The sequence below is a fragment of the Amblyomma maculatum genome, chromosome 1 (assembly GCF_055883805.1).
Source record: "Amblyomma maculatum isolate TAMU_Amacu chromosome 1, ASM5588380v1, whole genome shotgun sequence".
Taxonomy (NCBI): Eukaryota; Metazoa; Arthropoda; class Arachnida; order Ixodida; family Ixodidae; genus Amblyomma; species Amblyomma maculatum.
This window is the reverse complement of record NC_139344.1, coordinates 10,815,396-10,831,379: the sequence shown is the minus strand read 5'-3', so window position 1 is coordinate 10,831,379 and position 15,984 is coordinate 10,815,396. Positions and strand designations below refer to the sequence as shown.

The following is a 15,984-nucleotide window of genomic DNA, read 5'->3' as shown; positions in this document are numbered from 1 at the left end:
TATAAACGATGATAGTGAGGAAGAAAAATTTCTGGGGCCAGTACCACGTGACAAGATAGAGAAAGAAGCCCTGCAAGCATTGGTCGTTTCTGCAATAAAACGGAGAGTTGAGCAAGTTGGTGCAACATTTTTTCTTAACACACAGCGCAACAAACGAAGGATAAGCGAGTAGACGGGAACATCGCTGACTGTCAACTGCACGATTTATTGAAGGAATACGTACACGTAGAAATTTTCATACAGCCAAGTGCGCATGTTCGCAGATAAAAATGACAATTCACTTCAACCAGTTTCGTCAAGATATGAGATTTCGCGGGGATGAATGATAACCGATGAGGGGCTTACGCACGTGTCCGAATTCTTGTGAATTACATAGGCTTCTTTTATTTCTCTTGATAATTTTTCTCTCTGTTTTTACAACACTGTTGTTTTTTTGAACAAGGGAGTGCAAGATGAGCTCAAAGGAGGCTTTTGGCTGCACTCTTTGTGGTGTAGTGCCAGGTTCCATTACGGGGCTTTGTCTAGGGAGTTTTCATGTTATCGTAGCTTTGTGTTGAGACAGCTTCTTGATTGACCAATGTAATTTTGCCATATGTGAAAGATACTCTGTAAACCGCTCCTACTTAGCACGGACGAGAAGGTTTTACTTGGCATCGCCCGCGGCCTGCACGTCATTTTTTGTCATTTATTTTTCTACCTTAGCGCAAATGCTGCCAAATTTTATGGGCGCAGAAAACATGACCTGTACTCTATACCTATGTCCAACTTGCCGTTGGCAGAGCGAAATTCCATGAACGTACGGAATGATGGCAATATTTTGTTTATGGGGTGTTCAGAATCCTGTCGTATTCTAGAGACCTTTACTTTTTTCAGGACGTTGTTGCACGCATGCTAGATTACGTCATCGGAGAAGCCTGCTGACCTCAATCCATTTACCTGGTCTTTCAAGCTATTCATGATGACATGATCGCAGGACTTTAATGTTGCTGAACACGGCTATACCACAATGAACTAATTTGGAATAGCCAGATTTAAAATTGAGCAAAGGCTTCATCGATTTTGGTGGAAAAGCCCAACACACGTGATTTTGCCCTAAATTCAATCTTCAATTAAGAAAGGAAAGAGTATCACAAGACGGGGTTTCGAATGCGTGGTTCAGGCCATTTCCGCTGTCTTGAAAATCCTTTAGAGTGTCTTCGACGCACTTTGAAAGGTAATGAGTTTCTACAAAAATCAGGTAGTCGTCCACGTATCTATATCATCCACGTAGGGTCAGCAATTTTCAAGTCCTGCGACCATGTAATCATGAATGGCTTCCAAGATCAGGCAGATAGATTGAGGTCAGCAGGCTTCTCCGATGACGTAATCTTGCTTTCGTGCAGCAAGGTCCTGATAAACGTAAAGGCCTCTAGAATACGACAGGATCATGACACACCTCGTAAAAAAACTATTGCCATTATACCGTATGTTAATGGCAACACTACCAATGGCAAGTTGGACATAGATGTGTAGTACAGGTGATGTTTTCTGCGCCCATATAACTTGGCAGCATTTACGCTAAGGTAGACCGAAAAATAAATGACAACAAAAGACGTGCAAGCCGTGGGGTTGCCGGGTAAAACAGTGTAGCTTTTCGTCCGTGCACAGATGGAGCGGTGTGAGTACCTTTTACATGCGGCAAAAATTACATTGGTCAATCAGGAAGGTGTCTCAACGTAAGGCTACGAGAACATGAAAATTTCCTAGACAAAGCCCCGTCATCGAAACTGGCACTACACCACAAAGGGTGTAGTCAAAAGCCCCCTTTGTACCCTCCTTGCACTCCCCTGTTCGAAGAAACAACGGTGATCTGCAAACACACACACACAAAAAAAAATTAACAAGAAAATTAAAAGAGGCCTATCTCATTCACAAGAATTCGGACACGTGCGTAAGCATTTTATCAGTTATCGTTCATCCCGGCGAAATCTCGTATCTCGACGAAACTGGTTGAAGTGAATTGTCGTTTTTATCTGCGAACATGCGCACTTCGTTCTCTGAAAATTTTCTACGCATACGTGTTCCTTCAATAAATCGTGCAGTTGACAGTCAGCGCTGTTCCCGTCTACTCGCTTATCCTTCGTTTGTTGCGCTGTGTGTTAAAAAAAAAAAAAAAATGTTGCACCAACTTGCTCAACTCTCCGTTTTATTGCAGAAACGACCAATGCTTGCAGGGCTTCTTCCTCTCTCTTGTCACGTGGTACTCCTAGAAATTTTCCTTTCCCACTCTCATCGTTTATAACTTGCCCCAAGCGTCCGAGCGATGTCAGTGCACAACGATTGGGCTCGTTCAGAGTAGTCGGTGCTCGTGCTTCGCTTTCTACCCCTACGCCATCGTGTGTGTTTGCTGCTTGAAGCCTCCGGTGCTGAGATCAGCTTGGCCTTCTTCGTGTGACACAACGGCAACGGTCGAAGGACATCCTCTACACGCTGGTAAGTGCACATTTTATTGCACAATGGCTTACACTGATGGTCACTCGTCCGATAGACCTTATGCAAAACTGGCACCCATTGCGCTGACCGCGTGCGTTTCCGCCATGTTGGGGAATTCTGGATACCGCAGTATTATAGCAGCACAGCATAGCGATGCGCAAGTTGTCATTTATTGTCGTCTAGGTTACCCAAATGTGGCTGCGTGTCTTGATGTACACGAAAACGTTCTATGGATAACCAGGGTAAACAAAACGAGGGTGCCAGTTTCGTAGTTCTTTAGGAATATGCAGCCTTTCTTGGCTAATGTGCGTCATGTATGGAAAGTGTGTGAACAGAATGTGTCTGCAGTGGCTGTGTAGCGTATGTTGACTATAATAGCCGCACATGTTGTATTGCTGGATAGATTGTCGAGTGCAATTGCTGTTTTGTAATTTAAGCTCTCAAGCAAGTCGTCCCGCTAATTAGTAAACTAGGATTAAGTTGACATTTATGCTACATCATTAACTTTAATATCATTGGATGGCTTATATTCGTATTGCGCCGAACAAACGTGCATCCTAATTTATTACCGTTCATAGTTAATTATACTAAATTAAACGTTACCTTAAATCTAGTAATATATTTCTAGATACCTTATATCGAGTACAACTGCACTACACTAATTGTAGTACTTAATTAACTCTAGGTATTGCATGGCATTATACATTTTTGGAAAAGCCTCCAGGAGTAGAATAGAAAATCAAACTCTAAACCACGCAGCTTCGTGTGAAACTGACAAAATCTCGTGTTATAAGACACGCAACGGGAGCGAAACAGTACAGCGTAATGACTCTCATTAGCAGCACGTAAGGGGCTCATCATGAGGTCAGTTGGAAGCCTGTACCAGACGTTCAGTTTATCTCGAAGAGTAGCAATTTATTCGCAGTAGATAGATCGCTCATAAGGCCCCTATATTGTAATTGGCAACGAGCACTCCGTGGTCTCTTCGGCTAGTATAGCTCTCACGAGTAACTGGACTTGCGCCTGCCGCTTCGGCTTCATGTCCGCCCGTTTTTAAGCATCAACGCTCAGTTCGATATTAACGCGATAGCGTTAAGGGCTCGTATCACAGAAAAGTCTGTCGTCGTCGGCGGCCGCCGTCCCGCGTCGTCCGGCGTTGGCCGTGAGCGAAAAATCCCAGAAGCATTAATAAACAAAACGAATAGGAAAATCACCGACCTGAGGAATCTAACGTGAGCCTCCGGGGTGCGAGACTAGCACGCTAACCACTCCGCCACGCCAGCTAGATAGTTTCAAATGGACAAAGGCGCGTCTATTGATTGCGGTGTTGTCTCAGAAATGTCCCTTAGAGAAGTGTATTGTGGCGTATAATAATTATGAGCATGTAAATTACAGAACACGCCGTTAAGCGACTGGTAAATTACTTTTCCGCTGTACTTCCTCTTCGCTTGGCTTGCACGTAGCGCCATCATGCGTGTGGCGCACGGAAAAATATAGACACGGCATGGCCTCCGAGCTCTTCATCGCGCCGGCTTGGATCGGCAACGATGTTGCCGACGAACTACGACTGTAACTTGAGGCCCGCGCTTTTCGGCAAGGCGCTGGCAGCGCTTCTACGCCCCTGGTAGGATTAATAAATAAAAATGAGTATTGTAAAAAGCGCGACAAGCAAATGAGTAGACGGTGCGAACGGGGTGCGATAACGCTATCACGTTCCATTCTTAAACGTCCTCCAATTTTTGTACAAGCCTTACAAATTTTTGTTTGCGGAGGGTCAAAGGCGAATGGATTCCGTGCAACCCTTCAGCTAACCCGGCGCACACAGTGGGCCGCGCAAATCCGTCATTCCATGCTCGTGAGCGGCTGATCGGTTTTCGCCTTATTTTGCGAAGAACGAATCTTTCTATAAGAATACTCCAAGCGATGGTGTGCGGCATCGGCATTGACGGTTAGGCCGCCACACTGCCGATCACCTCCTATAGAGGCACCGAAATCAAACCTGAAAATGAAGTGATCGGCACACTAAAAATACCTCTCATAAATGTTCCGCGCCTGGTAATCCTACGACCAGAATCCCCCCAACATTATCCGGTGTTTCGGCTTTCCTCTAGTAGATGGTTGCACTTTTGTAAGGTCTTATTTTCTTTTTACTTTTTATTTTCCACTGGAATCTTGGTTAGACACCTACAATACGATTATTGCCTATATCTGGCCTGCCATCACCGCTCAATCCAAGCTAGCTGCGAAGTTCTTGCCGATTCAACTTCACATTACTGGGCAATCAATGTTGCGATACGATCCCGAGTGCGCTTTTTGTTTCGCTTATTTTGTTGGTGCCCTAGTTTCATGCTTCAAAAGTGTTTCGCCTGCGAAGTTTCACGGTATTAGGCGTAATCCTAATAGATAGTTTTACTTTCACGTACGTGTAAGGTTCACGTTCGCGAATGTGAGATGTCCGTGCATCCTACGAACATGTCATTTGAAACCCTTTTATTTACGCATACGCTACGCACACTGCGCTTCGTTTCTCGCCCCAAAAGCAGACAGCTTATCGTGGCCCTGCAGCTGAAGCTATGCTTTGTATCACGACTTGTCTGCAGCACTGCCAAAGACAGGCGCGGCCTTGCAACATCGGGATCATGCACGCGACAGTAGGCCGTTTTAGTGCTACGCGCCTCTTACCTTCCGAATAGGGGGGGGGGGGGGGGGATTTCATGGATTTCATTGGGGACACGTGCGTGTCTCGCTTCAGCCAAATGCTCAAAGCTAGGTGACAGAAGTGTAAGCCTTGTGCATCGTCACGTACTTACAGAAACGCTCATAAGATGTGCGATGGAACCACGACCGCTAGTGATTTTGAATCGGAAATGATCAGACCACAAAGAAGTTGTGCGCGTAGAGCTTATCAGCATCTGGAGCCCAATGTGCTACTTCTAATAGCGATCTGAAAGAATCGCCGAACAAACGCTTCGATGGCTATTCTAAACACAAAAAACTGACATTAACACCCCTGCGATAAGAGGCAACCCTTTTGATAACGGTATCCCCCTTGGCGCATGATAGCGCGTTTAACTGGTTTTGTCGTTGTGGTTGCTGTGCTTTTGCAAAATAGCATAGCAACGAAGTTATGCGCCTTTATTAGCCCCGGCACATCAATAAATCTTTCTTTTGCTTGTAACCATTCTCTCCTGCAGGCAGCGTCATATCGTCGTTGTCAGACGTGCTGGTGTGTTGTCTTAGATGTCCTTCAATTGACGGCTGGTATTAGGATGCAGCTTTTTGATTTTCTTGCTTTCTCCTCTATGCAGCATATCTAGGTTCCAACGGAAGTCTGGCAGCCCTCACAATGGACCATCTGCAGCCCGTCCCAAATAAGGAGCAGTCACCGCGGTTGGCTTCTCCAGAGAAGGGTTCATGTGATGGAAGCGCCGCCGAGCGACTTCAAGATTATCACGATCAGCCGCTTGACCTCTCGCGCAGCGGAGCGTCGTCTCTTATAACGGCTCCTTCGAAGCCGGACGACGCCAATGGCAGCATGGATAACCGCATCGACCGCGGTGATGACGGGGACCACGCATCTGTAGAGGACACAGAATCGTCTTCGTCTGCCGCCGGTAAAGGAGCCGCCACCGGAGTTCGCGGCAGCGTCCAGAAAGTGCCGGTGCAAGACGACTCCGCCGTCGGACCTGAATGCAGTCGAGGTGAGGTTCCTGCAGAGGACGAGAACAAAGCACTCTTGGAATTCCGTATGAAGAACGAAGCAGCAAGAAGGGTGCAGGCCGCCCAGAAGGCTAAGATTGAAGAGTCTGCAAGACTAGTAGCGTTTTACGAAGTGAAGAATGCTGCACTCAAGTTAGAGCTGCAAGAAGCCCAGGACGAGCTCATGCACTTGAATGCCGCCTTGTTCCACAAATTGTACATGCGTGCTTAAAGGTGCGTACAAATGTCCCTTTGACGAAGGCGCCAGGCGGCGGCTGATGATCCAAACGATGTAAGACCCCGTGAAGAAGCGCCGAAGAGAAAGCGGAGTGGCAGCCGAAAGCGAAGAATAGGGAACCTGCGATGGAAGTTTGCTGTATCGATCGCCGCGCCGTAGAAGAGCGTAGCGAGAAGAGCAAATACTTTATAGGCACTCCCGTGGGGTGTTTTCACGCCACCTGTATGCGCTTGCAGTGGTCAGACTGCACGGACTGTCGAACCCCTGCATGGCGTGCCTCAGATAACTGGGCGACATCGAGAGCGTCTGGGTAAGGACGTTATCTGCCACACGCGTATATATAATGCTGCAGAATATCGTTGGTCGTTTATCGCGAACCAAGCGGCTAACCGCAGAAGTTTTTAGGCGCCCTGTGGAACCGTTGCAGCGCCGCCTATAGCGAAAAGCTTGGTTGGCGAAAGAACGCAAGCAATGATCAAGATGGAAAGGCTAGGCGGTCAGCAGCGGAGACCGTGCCGTCCACGAGGGCTTCGCCTGCCGGTGATACCAAACCGATGAACTTCTGCTCTTAACGTCTGGTCTGCGGCGAAAAGACATGGACGATTCCATGGTCATGCAATAAAGATTGAATACCGGCAAAACAACTGTGTAATCATAATTAACACAGCTTCCGCTAGTATAAAGACGACGTTTAACCTAGGTTAACCTCCCTAATTATTCCATGCTGCATGGTACGACTCAAAAGAAAAGGTCCCAGTTACTGGGTCGCACGCCGTCCACAACATATAACCAGCGCAGACTCTCTCTCTCTCTAATGATGTTGAGATTGTGTGCACTGTTTGAGAAAGACATATCACGTAAAAAAAAAAAAAGAACGAGCATGAAAAAAAATTAGAAGAAAAAATGTCTCGTTTGTGCGTGCATCGGTATTTACCCAATATGAATGCTGTTTCTGTTATTTTATTCGGCAGTTGATCATTCCATCAGTCACATGGGAGGAGTTAAAGAAGCACGATTTACATCTTCAAAGAGCGTCCACTGAAATATACGATCGTGGAAGTTGATGACTTGCAGCTTTAGGCCCCGATCCATGTGGCGCCCTGGCGGCGCGCCTACGCGCACGAACGCACGCTGGAGTCTGTCTGCGCATGCGTGACGCGACAGGCGCGAGCTGAGGCGCGCGCGGAGCAGATATCTGTCTATGCCAGATGTTTCCGCTGCTCCATGCGCGCTCGCGCTGGCGCGGAGGAGGCTCTCCGGTTATTGCCTGGCGTGCACCAATCAGAGGATGCCTTTCGCGCCGTCTCTGCGATCTGTTTGCTTTTTTTTTTTTTGTTACACCGGTGCTGCGGTACGTAGAGATGTGCCTACAGATGTGTCGACAACCAAAGGTTCATCGCCGCAGTGTAGCGATGGCACTCGCAGTGGCTCGCCAGCCACAGACAGCATAAAAATAAATAAGTTACATAATTGATGTGGGGAGAGGTGGAGTCTGAGGTGCTGCCGAGAGCAGCGCGCGCAGGTAAGCATATTGTTTACGGCAAGCATTGAATAAGTGGAATGTGTTTAAAAATCCTCGTGTTGCATTCGCGCGTGTTCAAAGGCGATGGGAGTCGCTCCGGGACAAGCTTCAAGTAGCAGTCTAACTGTTCCGGTCTGTCTCAGCCTACGAAGTCTTGCATCAACACAGGAGCGAGCGCGCCAGAGACGCTTCATTGATATTGTTACATTTTTTGGTTTGCGCTGCCCCTCGGTAGCGTTGGCCTGGCGGCTCCGTGGACGGCGGACGACATCAAAGGTGCCAGCAAAGACGAGGCGTCTTTTAACGAAACAACCTTTACTGTAACATCAGGAAGAAACGGGCAGTGAAGCTGACCCGGAGAGATTACAGACACTCTCACACAGCTGGTGTCTAGCGTCGTGCCAACGGCGCGTCAAAGTAGTCTCTATCCCAGCGGAGTCGGCCGCTGCTTTTTATAGGTTTTCCCGTTCACAAGGAAAGGGTAAACCCTCACAGGAAAGGGAGAGCCAAACATGTTGGTTCACGACGAATGACTCATTCGCAGATGGTCCGACCTCATCTCCTCCACCTCCTGCAGACGGGCGAGGGCGGCGCCCTCTTTCACGAGCTCCAGGCTTGGCCGGCGTTTGCACACGCACGCACACACATTTGGCGCGTGGCAGGAACACGCTGAGACTTGTCGACGGGAGGAAGCGTTGCGCGGCCGATGAACGGCGTCGAAATGGCCGATCCGCTCGCGGTTCTGCCTGTTGCTATGCGGTGGCCGCGTCAGCTGTCCCACTTCTTGGTGGAGAAACGTAACAGACTGCCCCGCCGGTGGAGGGAGATCCCGAAGGGCAGGGGACTGCATCCGCTGTCCGGAGGGATCGGGATGTTGCTGCTAGCCGGGGTCGTCCGACTCAGCTTCTCTTGAGCTCGAAACAGCCTGAAGAAGTCCTTGGCAAGTCCGGGTTTCCAAGGCACTCTGCAACTTGTCTTCAGGAGAGATTTCTGACAACCCACAACGTCACAACCATGCTAAAAACTCAACCGTTCAGCCAGGAAGCACGGCACAAACTTCACTAAGTTTTGCCAGACTATTTCCCTCTTATGCCCCCATCTATATTAAAGGGCAGCTTATCAGTACTTGGAACGCGTCCACAAATTTGAAAATCGCATTTTCAAAACAGCTCTTCAAACAAAGATAATACAATACAGATGTTCAAAATCCTATGCCAGGAAGAAAAACAGCAAGAAGTGAAAACTGAGGCTTCTTCTGACGTTATGGGCTTCGACTTAAGCCATCGGCGTTACCGTTGAGATCACCTTTTTCACTGAAACGGAACAACCGTACCTTCCCGTTTCTGTGCAAAGAAACGCATGAGCATAAGTCACTAGCTTTGCTAAACAACCTATCCCTCTCCTTACGCTTGGCGCACCAGTCACGCATTTTCTGGGCACGCCCACGAAACACATAACGTCTAATAAACTTCTTTAAACACCTCTGGAAGGCTACAAACATCTTGTTCTGGAACAAACCCTCTCACAGACGTCGACGGATAGAAGTTTCCTGGAAAACTTCTTTAGCACGTCTATACTAAGACGCCTTTTCAAAGACGTCTCAGGTATGTTTTTTTAGAGACATCAATTAGATATTTTTCCAAAGACCTCTCAGCGATGTTTATTCAGAAACGTTTCACAAATACAATTGTAGAAAGGGTTTACTAACTTCGAAAAGTCCACAAAAAATACTCCATGTTTCCCCTGTTCAGAATGTTGAATCCCTATTCAAAGAATGTTCAAGAATCACAGCGAATATTTTCTACGCATGGTTTATTGCAGCCACGGAATTAAGCAATAATTACGGCACAAATTGTTAGACAGCTTTGCATTACTCCAATGTCTCAAATTGATTATTTGATAATCAGGAACAGAAGGTAGGAGACTGCTTTAAAATAACCTCGAACTTTGAAACTGCGGTTCGTTCTAGCGGGAACCAAAGCCCCGTCATTTACGGTCCAGCTAACCTACCGCTCGTAAGGCTGCACTGGGTTGCACACCGGTCCTGAACGACGAGGGAGGCACGCGAATGACAACACTTTTTTATGCTACGAATGCCTCTTCATTCCAGTTTGCCTGGCCAACACCAGAAAACCACCGTATTGCCGCTCGTAAGGCCGCACTGGGGTAGCATACGGGTCCTGAAAGAAGACGGGAGGCACGCGAATGACATGCTTCTACTCCGGCTTGCTTGGGAGCACGAGAAAACCACCGCACTGCCGCAAATTTGTTGCTTGGGCAAGAGAACAGTCAGCAGGAGAGCCGATCGTACGCTCAAACATTGTTCCGTGCGCTGAAGCCTGCTGCGTGATGGCGCTCTGCTCGATGCCGATGCAATTCACAATTTGTCAACATTGCTTTATTATTTCATGTTTTTTTTTCTTTTTTTTTTGCAAAGCATAAGGTTAAATTGAAAAACAAAATAAAATTAAATTCATAATTGTTTTTGTAATGGTTGGGTTTTGTAGGCAGTTATTTTCTTTATTAGCATTTTGGCGTTGCAGTCGCTAGCGATTGCTTGCTACCCGCACGCACCGATCGTTCAACTCATCTTTTCTCGTCTTTCGACATGCTCAACTCAACGGTTGCTCAACATGCTCTCGACGGTGTGTGTTCGGTGTGCTGTCTTTGTTTCCCGCGCTTGGACATTTACGCTGATTTTGCAACTTTCCCGCGCTGTATTTTACAAACACTGCTGCGCTGTGATATGGAGCTCATATTTCTCAACAGTAAGTAACTTTCCACTTCTCTTGTATGGTGAATGCAGCGCGCCGAAGTTGAACCACAGATGCGTCTGACTAGCGCGCTAGAAACACGGGTAGATAGCAATGCGTGTTTGTCTTTCTATCTGTCTATGTTTCTAGCGCTGTTTTAACGTACTGTCCAACCAACTCGCCCAACAAGCAACTTAGCTGTATTGTATTGGCTTTGTTAACTTCACTGATGCGTGCTAAGTATGTGCGGTAGCAAATGTAGAACTGAAGTAATATATCTGTGTTTTGTTGCTAATGGTCGTGTTGAAGATGTGGAACTATATGAGTCTGTGAAAAAATTCCGGCACTTCACTGGCATCAGATGTAGAATATTCGTGTTTTCTTCCATAAATAGTTGGTAGTTGTGCGCATATGGTGTCCTATTCGTGTTTGTTGTCATCATTGTACCGTAGCGTTTTCAAATCAGTAACCTCAGCTTCTTTTAAGGTTTTCTGTGTATGTACAGGGTGAAGAAAACTTTCTTCTTTTAAAACGCACTAGAAAAGACTGTTCTTTCAGTTCACGGTAGGTCAATGCCAGAAGCATAAGGCCACTGCCTCGACCTCGTTTTGTGGTGCGAGCTATGAGGGATATTTGTTTTTCATACATGGGGGGGGGGGGGGGGGGGGGCTACTAGGTGAATGATTTCAATGGCGTTCATGGTAGGTATTTTGAATAGGTGCTAGTGGTATCACCGTATTTTGGTGTTTCCTTTCTCCGTGCATATTTTTCTTTAAAGACCCCACAAAACTCAGGCACGTAGCTCAACTGCCACTGCCTTTGGCTCGTTTGATTATTTTGAGCTTTTTTTGTCTTTGCAGGTTGCTGGAATCTTGTCTGTCTTAAAGACCCCTGGAAAAGGCAGAACCTGGAGCTTACGATAAGCCATTGAATTTAGCTCATCAGCCAATGCCTTGAGTGTGCATTAATTTTATATATCTGCAAGTTATAAAAAAAAATATTTTTATGCAGAACTTCCTGGGCGGATGGTTCTAGTGAGTTTACACCAGTGCATTTGCATGCATGCCTGTAACTTAACTGTTTTCTTGCCAGTGCAGGTTGTTTGGAATTTACTTTTGAAGAAGAACCTTCAAAAAAATTCTCAAATCCATATTGTCAACAAGTTTATTTGCTGATTGCTTTTACTTTTGTAGATGGAGTGCAATAAAAATTCGGACTGGAGAAGCATGTGTTATTTATACATTCAGCATGTGCATTCACTATTGAGTGTGGCGATTTGTAGTTTGTGCTCATTGTCCTCAATTCTGTATGTGAGATCACACAATAGTCTGCTTTGAGAGCATTTTTTTTTTCTAAATTTTAGATTACAGTTAACTGGGGAGAGGGTGAATTGTTGAAGGCTTGCATTTTCTACAGCACAATAAGAAACAGTTAGAGATGGCACATAATCGGTGGGGTGTTAAAGGAGTAAAATTGAAAATTCCGTAAAAAAATTAAAATTTTAATTCTCTTCAGCCCAACCAATTTTTCGCCATCTCTAGCTGTGTCTTATTGTGTTGTACAAAGTGCAAGCCTTCATGAATTCGCCTTCTTCCCAGTTAACTGTCATTTTATTAAATTTAGAAAAAAATGCTCTCAAAGCAGAGCAATGTGACCGCACATGCAGAATTGAGGACAATGAGCACAAACTGCAAATCGTTACACATCTAAAACAAGAATAGAAACGTTCTAGCCAAGAGGGTTTAAAGATGTCTACTAGCACAGCTATAGCAGAGCTACAGCTAGAAGCAATGTCTAGAACAAGTATAAAAATTTTCTAGGCGAGAAGTTTTCAAGACTTCTACTGGCGTAGCGTTAGCAGAGCTAAATCGGAGCTACAGGAAGGCTTGTAGCTCTTGGGTCTACAGAACGTCTCAAATGAGTCTTCTTTTAGAAGTGCCCATTTCTTGGCCTAGACATATTCTAGATGTCAATTAGCTCTTTTTGTGTTTCGTGGGCGGGCGCATTTCTGCCTTTGGGATAGTCGCTTTCTTTTGCGCGATAGCTTCAACTTGCTCCATTCTTTCTCTCGCCTGCCTTTCCGCTTTTTTCTGCGGCAGCACTGGAACACAGGCGTTTTGCTTTCTTTTCGCAATCGTTTGAGTGTCCTCTCCTTACGATGGCAGCATTCTTTATCGCGCCTGCCCTTTCGCGTTTTTCGTCGGCAGCACGGGAATACTAGCCTTCCGCTTTCTTTCTGCAGTCGTTTGCTCTCCTTACGATGGCAGCATTCTTTCTCGCGCCTGCCTTTCCGCGTTTTTCGGTGGCAGCACTTGAATACTCTAGTCCTACTTTCTTTCGGCGCGAGCTCTGGCAAGCTAGCGGTTACCGGAGCTAGTAGGACACCGGTGTCGTCTGAGTGGTCAAAGCAGTCAAAGTGCGGCGCCGCGTCTGCATCGCGGCCAGCAGCGCATGACTCACTTTCCGTCAAGTCCGAACGACAACTGCTCACGCCAGCCCTCAAGCTAGGCATTTCCTCTGGTGGCGCCGCGGCTGCATCGCATGACTCACTTTCAGTCAAATCCGAACAACCGCTTATGCCAGCCCTCAAGCTAGGCATTTCCTCTGGCTCGCCACTCACGTTACACGGGTCCTCCGATGAGCCGCATTGCTCAGCGCTAACCGGTGCACGATCAAGCTCATTCGACAGCTGGGGCGCTTCGGATAGCGTGAGGGTCATGTGTGCTACGTCCGCGTTCGCACTGGGGTTGCTTTCGCGAATACAACCTAGCGTGGTATCAGGGCACGAACGATTCTGACTCAGCTCTGGTCGCTCGCTGTCGCCTTCGCAAGTCTCGCTCTCTACAGCGGACGCGCACTCCTCGTCGGTCTGCCCTGGCTGATCACAACTCGCGGGCTGCGCAGTTTCCCTGATCGGCACTTCGTTTTTCTGCGTGCCCTGCTCTACGACACAGCTGATTTTCTCATTTCCTAGCTGATTTCCATCTCCGCCACGCTCTAGACCAGCTTCTGCATTTAACTCGAGAGGCGGTACAGCTATTATCAGTTCCCCACACTCATTTGATGGAACTGTATCTCCTACAGCTACTTGGGTCGGCATGCAGTTCACCTCGCTGGACAGCGTCCCTGCGGATTTCTCGCCGTTGGAGCCGGCGCTAACCTTCTCAGCTAGTGGCTCGACCAAGGTAACACGATGCTCTTCTGTTCGAGAATCGGTCGGCTTACTACTGCGGTCACATTGCTCGGCCGTTTCCCCAAGCTGTTTCTCACACTCCGGTGCAAATTCGATTTGCTCCGGAACTTCCGCACTGTCTAGCCATTCGCTTACAGCGGCTTTCAACTGATAGGCCAAATCAAAGTATGCCTCGTTACAATGTTTCTCGCTCTCATATCTCTTCAGAAGATCCTGAGGCGTTATCTGATATCGTATCAGCAATGACTCTTTTAGTTCATCGTAATTTTTCAAGCGGTCGCCAACCAATCGCTTGATTTCTTCCGACGCTTCAGCGGAGAGAAGAGCTACCAACATCTGCGCCCAACTATCTCGCTTGAAACGTTTACTTCTGCAGACATTCTCGAAGTCTGCCAAATACTCGGCCACATCCTCGGCAATGAGGAACGGTGGCGGACCATCTCGCGGTATTGAACCGTTACGCTGAATGGCATTGCAAGCTTTAATCCTTTCCACGCTCATTCTATGTGCTGATATCTCCAGCTGCATCAGTTTCCTTACGCGGGCGTCCTCTTTCTCGAAACGTTCCCTACGTTCACGCATCTCTTTCTCGTAACGTTCCCTACGTTCACGCATCTCTTTCTCGTAACGTTCTCTACGTTCACGCATCTCTTTCTCGTGACGTTCTCTACGTTCACGTTCCTCTTTCTCGTGACGTTCACGTTCCTCTTTCTCGTGACGTTCACGTTCATCTTTCTCGTGACGTTTTCTACGTTCACGTTCCTCTTGACGTTCATCAATGATCTCAAGGCATTCCGAAAGCTCGTCATCTTCAGCTTCCAACGCAAGAATAGCCTTTAACACTTCTGGTTTTTTGAGTTTGCCTGACAAATTCAGACCCAACTCTTTCGCAAGCTCCAACAATTTCGGTTTGCGCAACGACTCCAAATCCAAATTCATGGCTGTTCCGAGTGCTGCCTTCTCTACTGCCCACTATTGCCTTGCTGCAATTAACCCAGCAACAACGACAACACAATTACCAGCTCTGTTCTCTACTTAACAAAAGCCTGGCAAAACTCAGTAGAAGAAAGTCCCGCACTCACCAAACCTCGCAGCCAAGAATCCAACGCAGTCGTTCCGCTGCAGGCAACCAGTCATCACACAGGGCTCGTTGCACTGCTCCCGACTTTCCGCTGAGCTGCTTTGATTCACGGGTCACGCCTGGGACATCTCCGCTCTTCCCACCAGATGTTGCACCTCGGTCAGGCCTGTCTCGTTTCACCGACCACGGTCACTGCTTGGTCGTCCTCGTTCCTCCGCTGTTTACCAGTTGTTGGACGACGGTATCGCCTGGCTCGTCCCTCCAACCACGGTTACGGCTTGGTCGTCGTCATCCCACCGCTGCCACCAATTGTTACATTTTTTGGTTTGCGCTGCCCCTCGGTAGCGTTGGCCTGGCGGCTCCGTGGACGGCGGACGACATCAAAGGTGCCAGCAAAGACGAGGCGTCTTTTAACGAAACAACCTTTACTGTAACATCAGGAAGAAACGGGCAGTGAAGCTGACCCGGAGAGATTACAGACACTCTCACACAGCTGGTGTCTAGAGTCGTGCCAACGGCGCGTCAAAGTAGTCTCTCTCCCAGCGGAGTCGGCCGCTGCTTTTTATAGGTTTTCCCGTTCACAAGGAAAGGGTAAACCCTCACAGGAAAGGGAGAGCCAAACATGTTGGTTCATGACGAATGACTCAATCGCAGGTGGTCCGACCTCATCTCCTCCACCTCCTGCAGACGGGCGAGGGCGGCGCCCTCTCTCAAGAGCTCCATGCTTGGCCGGCGTTTGCACACGCACACGCACGCACACACATTTGGCGCGTGGCAGGAACACGCTGAGACTTGTCGACGGCAGGAAGCGTTGCGCGGCCGATGAACGGCGTCGAAATGGCCGATCCGCTCGCGGTTCTGCCTGTTGCTATGCGGTGGCCGCGTCAGCTGTCCCACTTCTTGGTGGAGAAACGTAACAATATGCGTACCTTTTCCAGCGTTGTCAGGGTGCGGCACTGGGCGCTCATGCGCCTTTCTTGCGCCCCTTGGAGCGGGGCCTTAAGATGTATGCTTTATGGTTTTTTT

The 15,984-nt window shown here is 47.8% G+C and overlaps 1 protein-coding gene across 1 annotated transcript; it reads left to right on the top strand.

Moving 5' to 3' along the window:
- The first annotated feature begins 2,196 nt into the window (after positions 1-2,196).
- LOC146201641 (uncharacterized) lies at positions 2,197-7,053 on the top strand. The gene is made up of 2 exons (XM_084587725.1): positions 2,197-2,472; positions 5,781-7,053. Exon 2 carries the CDS (start codon positions 5,819-5,821, stop codon positions 6,401-6,403), a length of 585 nt encoding a protein of 194 aa, XP_084443851.1. The 5' UTR covers positions 2,197-2,472; positions 5,781-5,818; the 3' UTR covers positions 6,404-7,053.
- Positions 7,054-15,984: the final 8,931 nt, after the last annotated feature.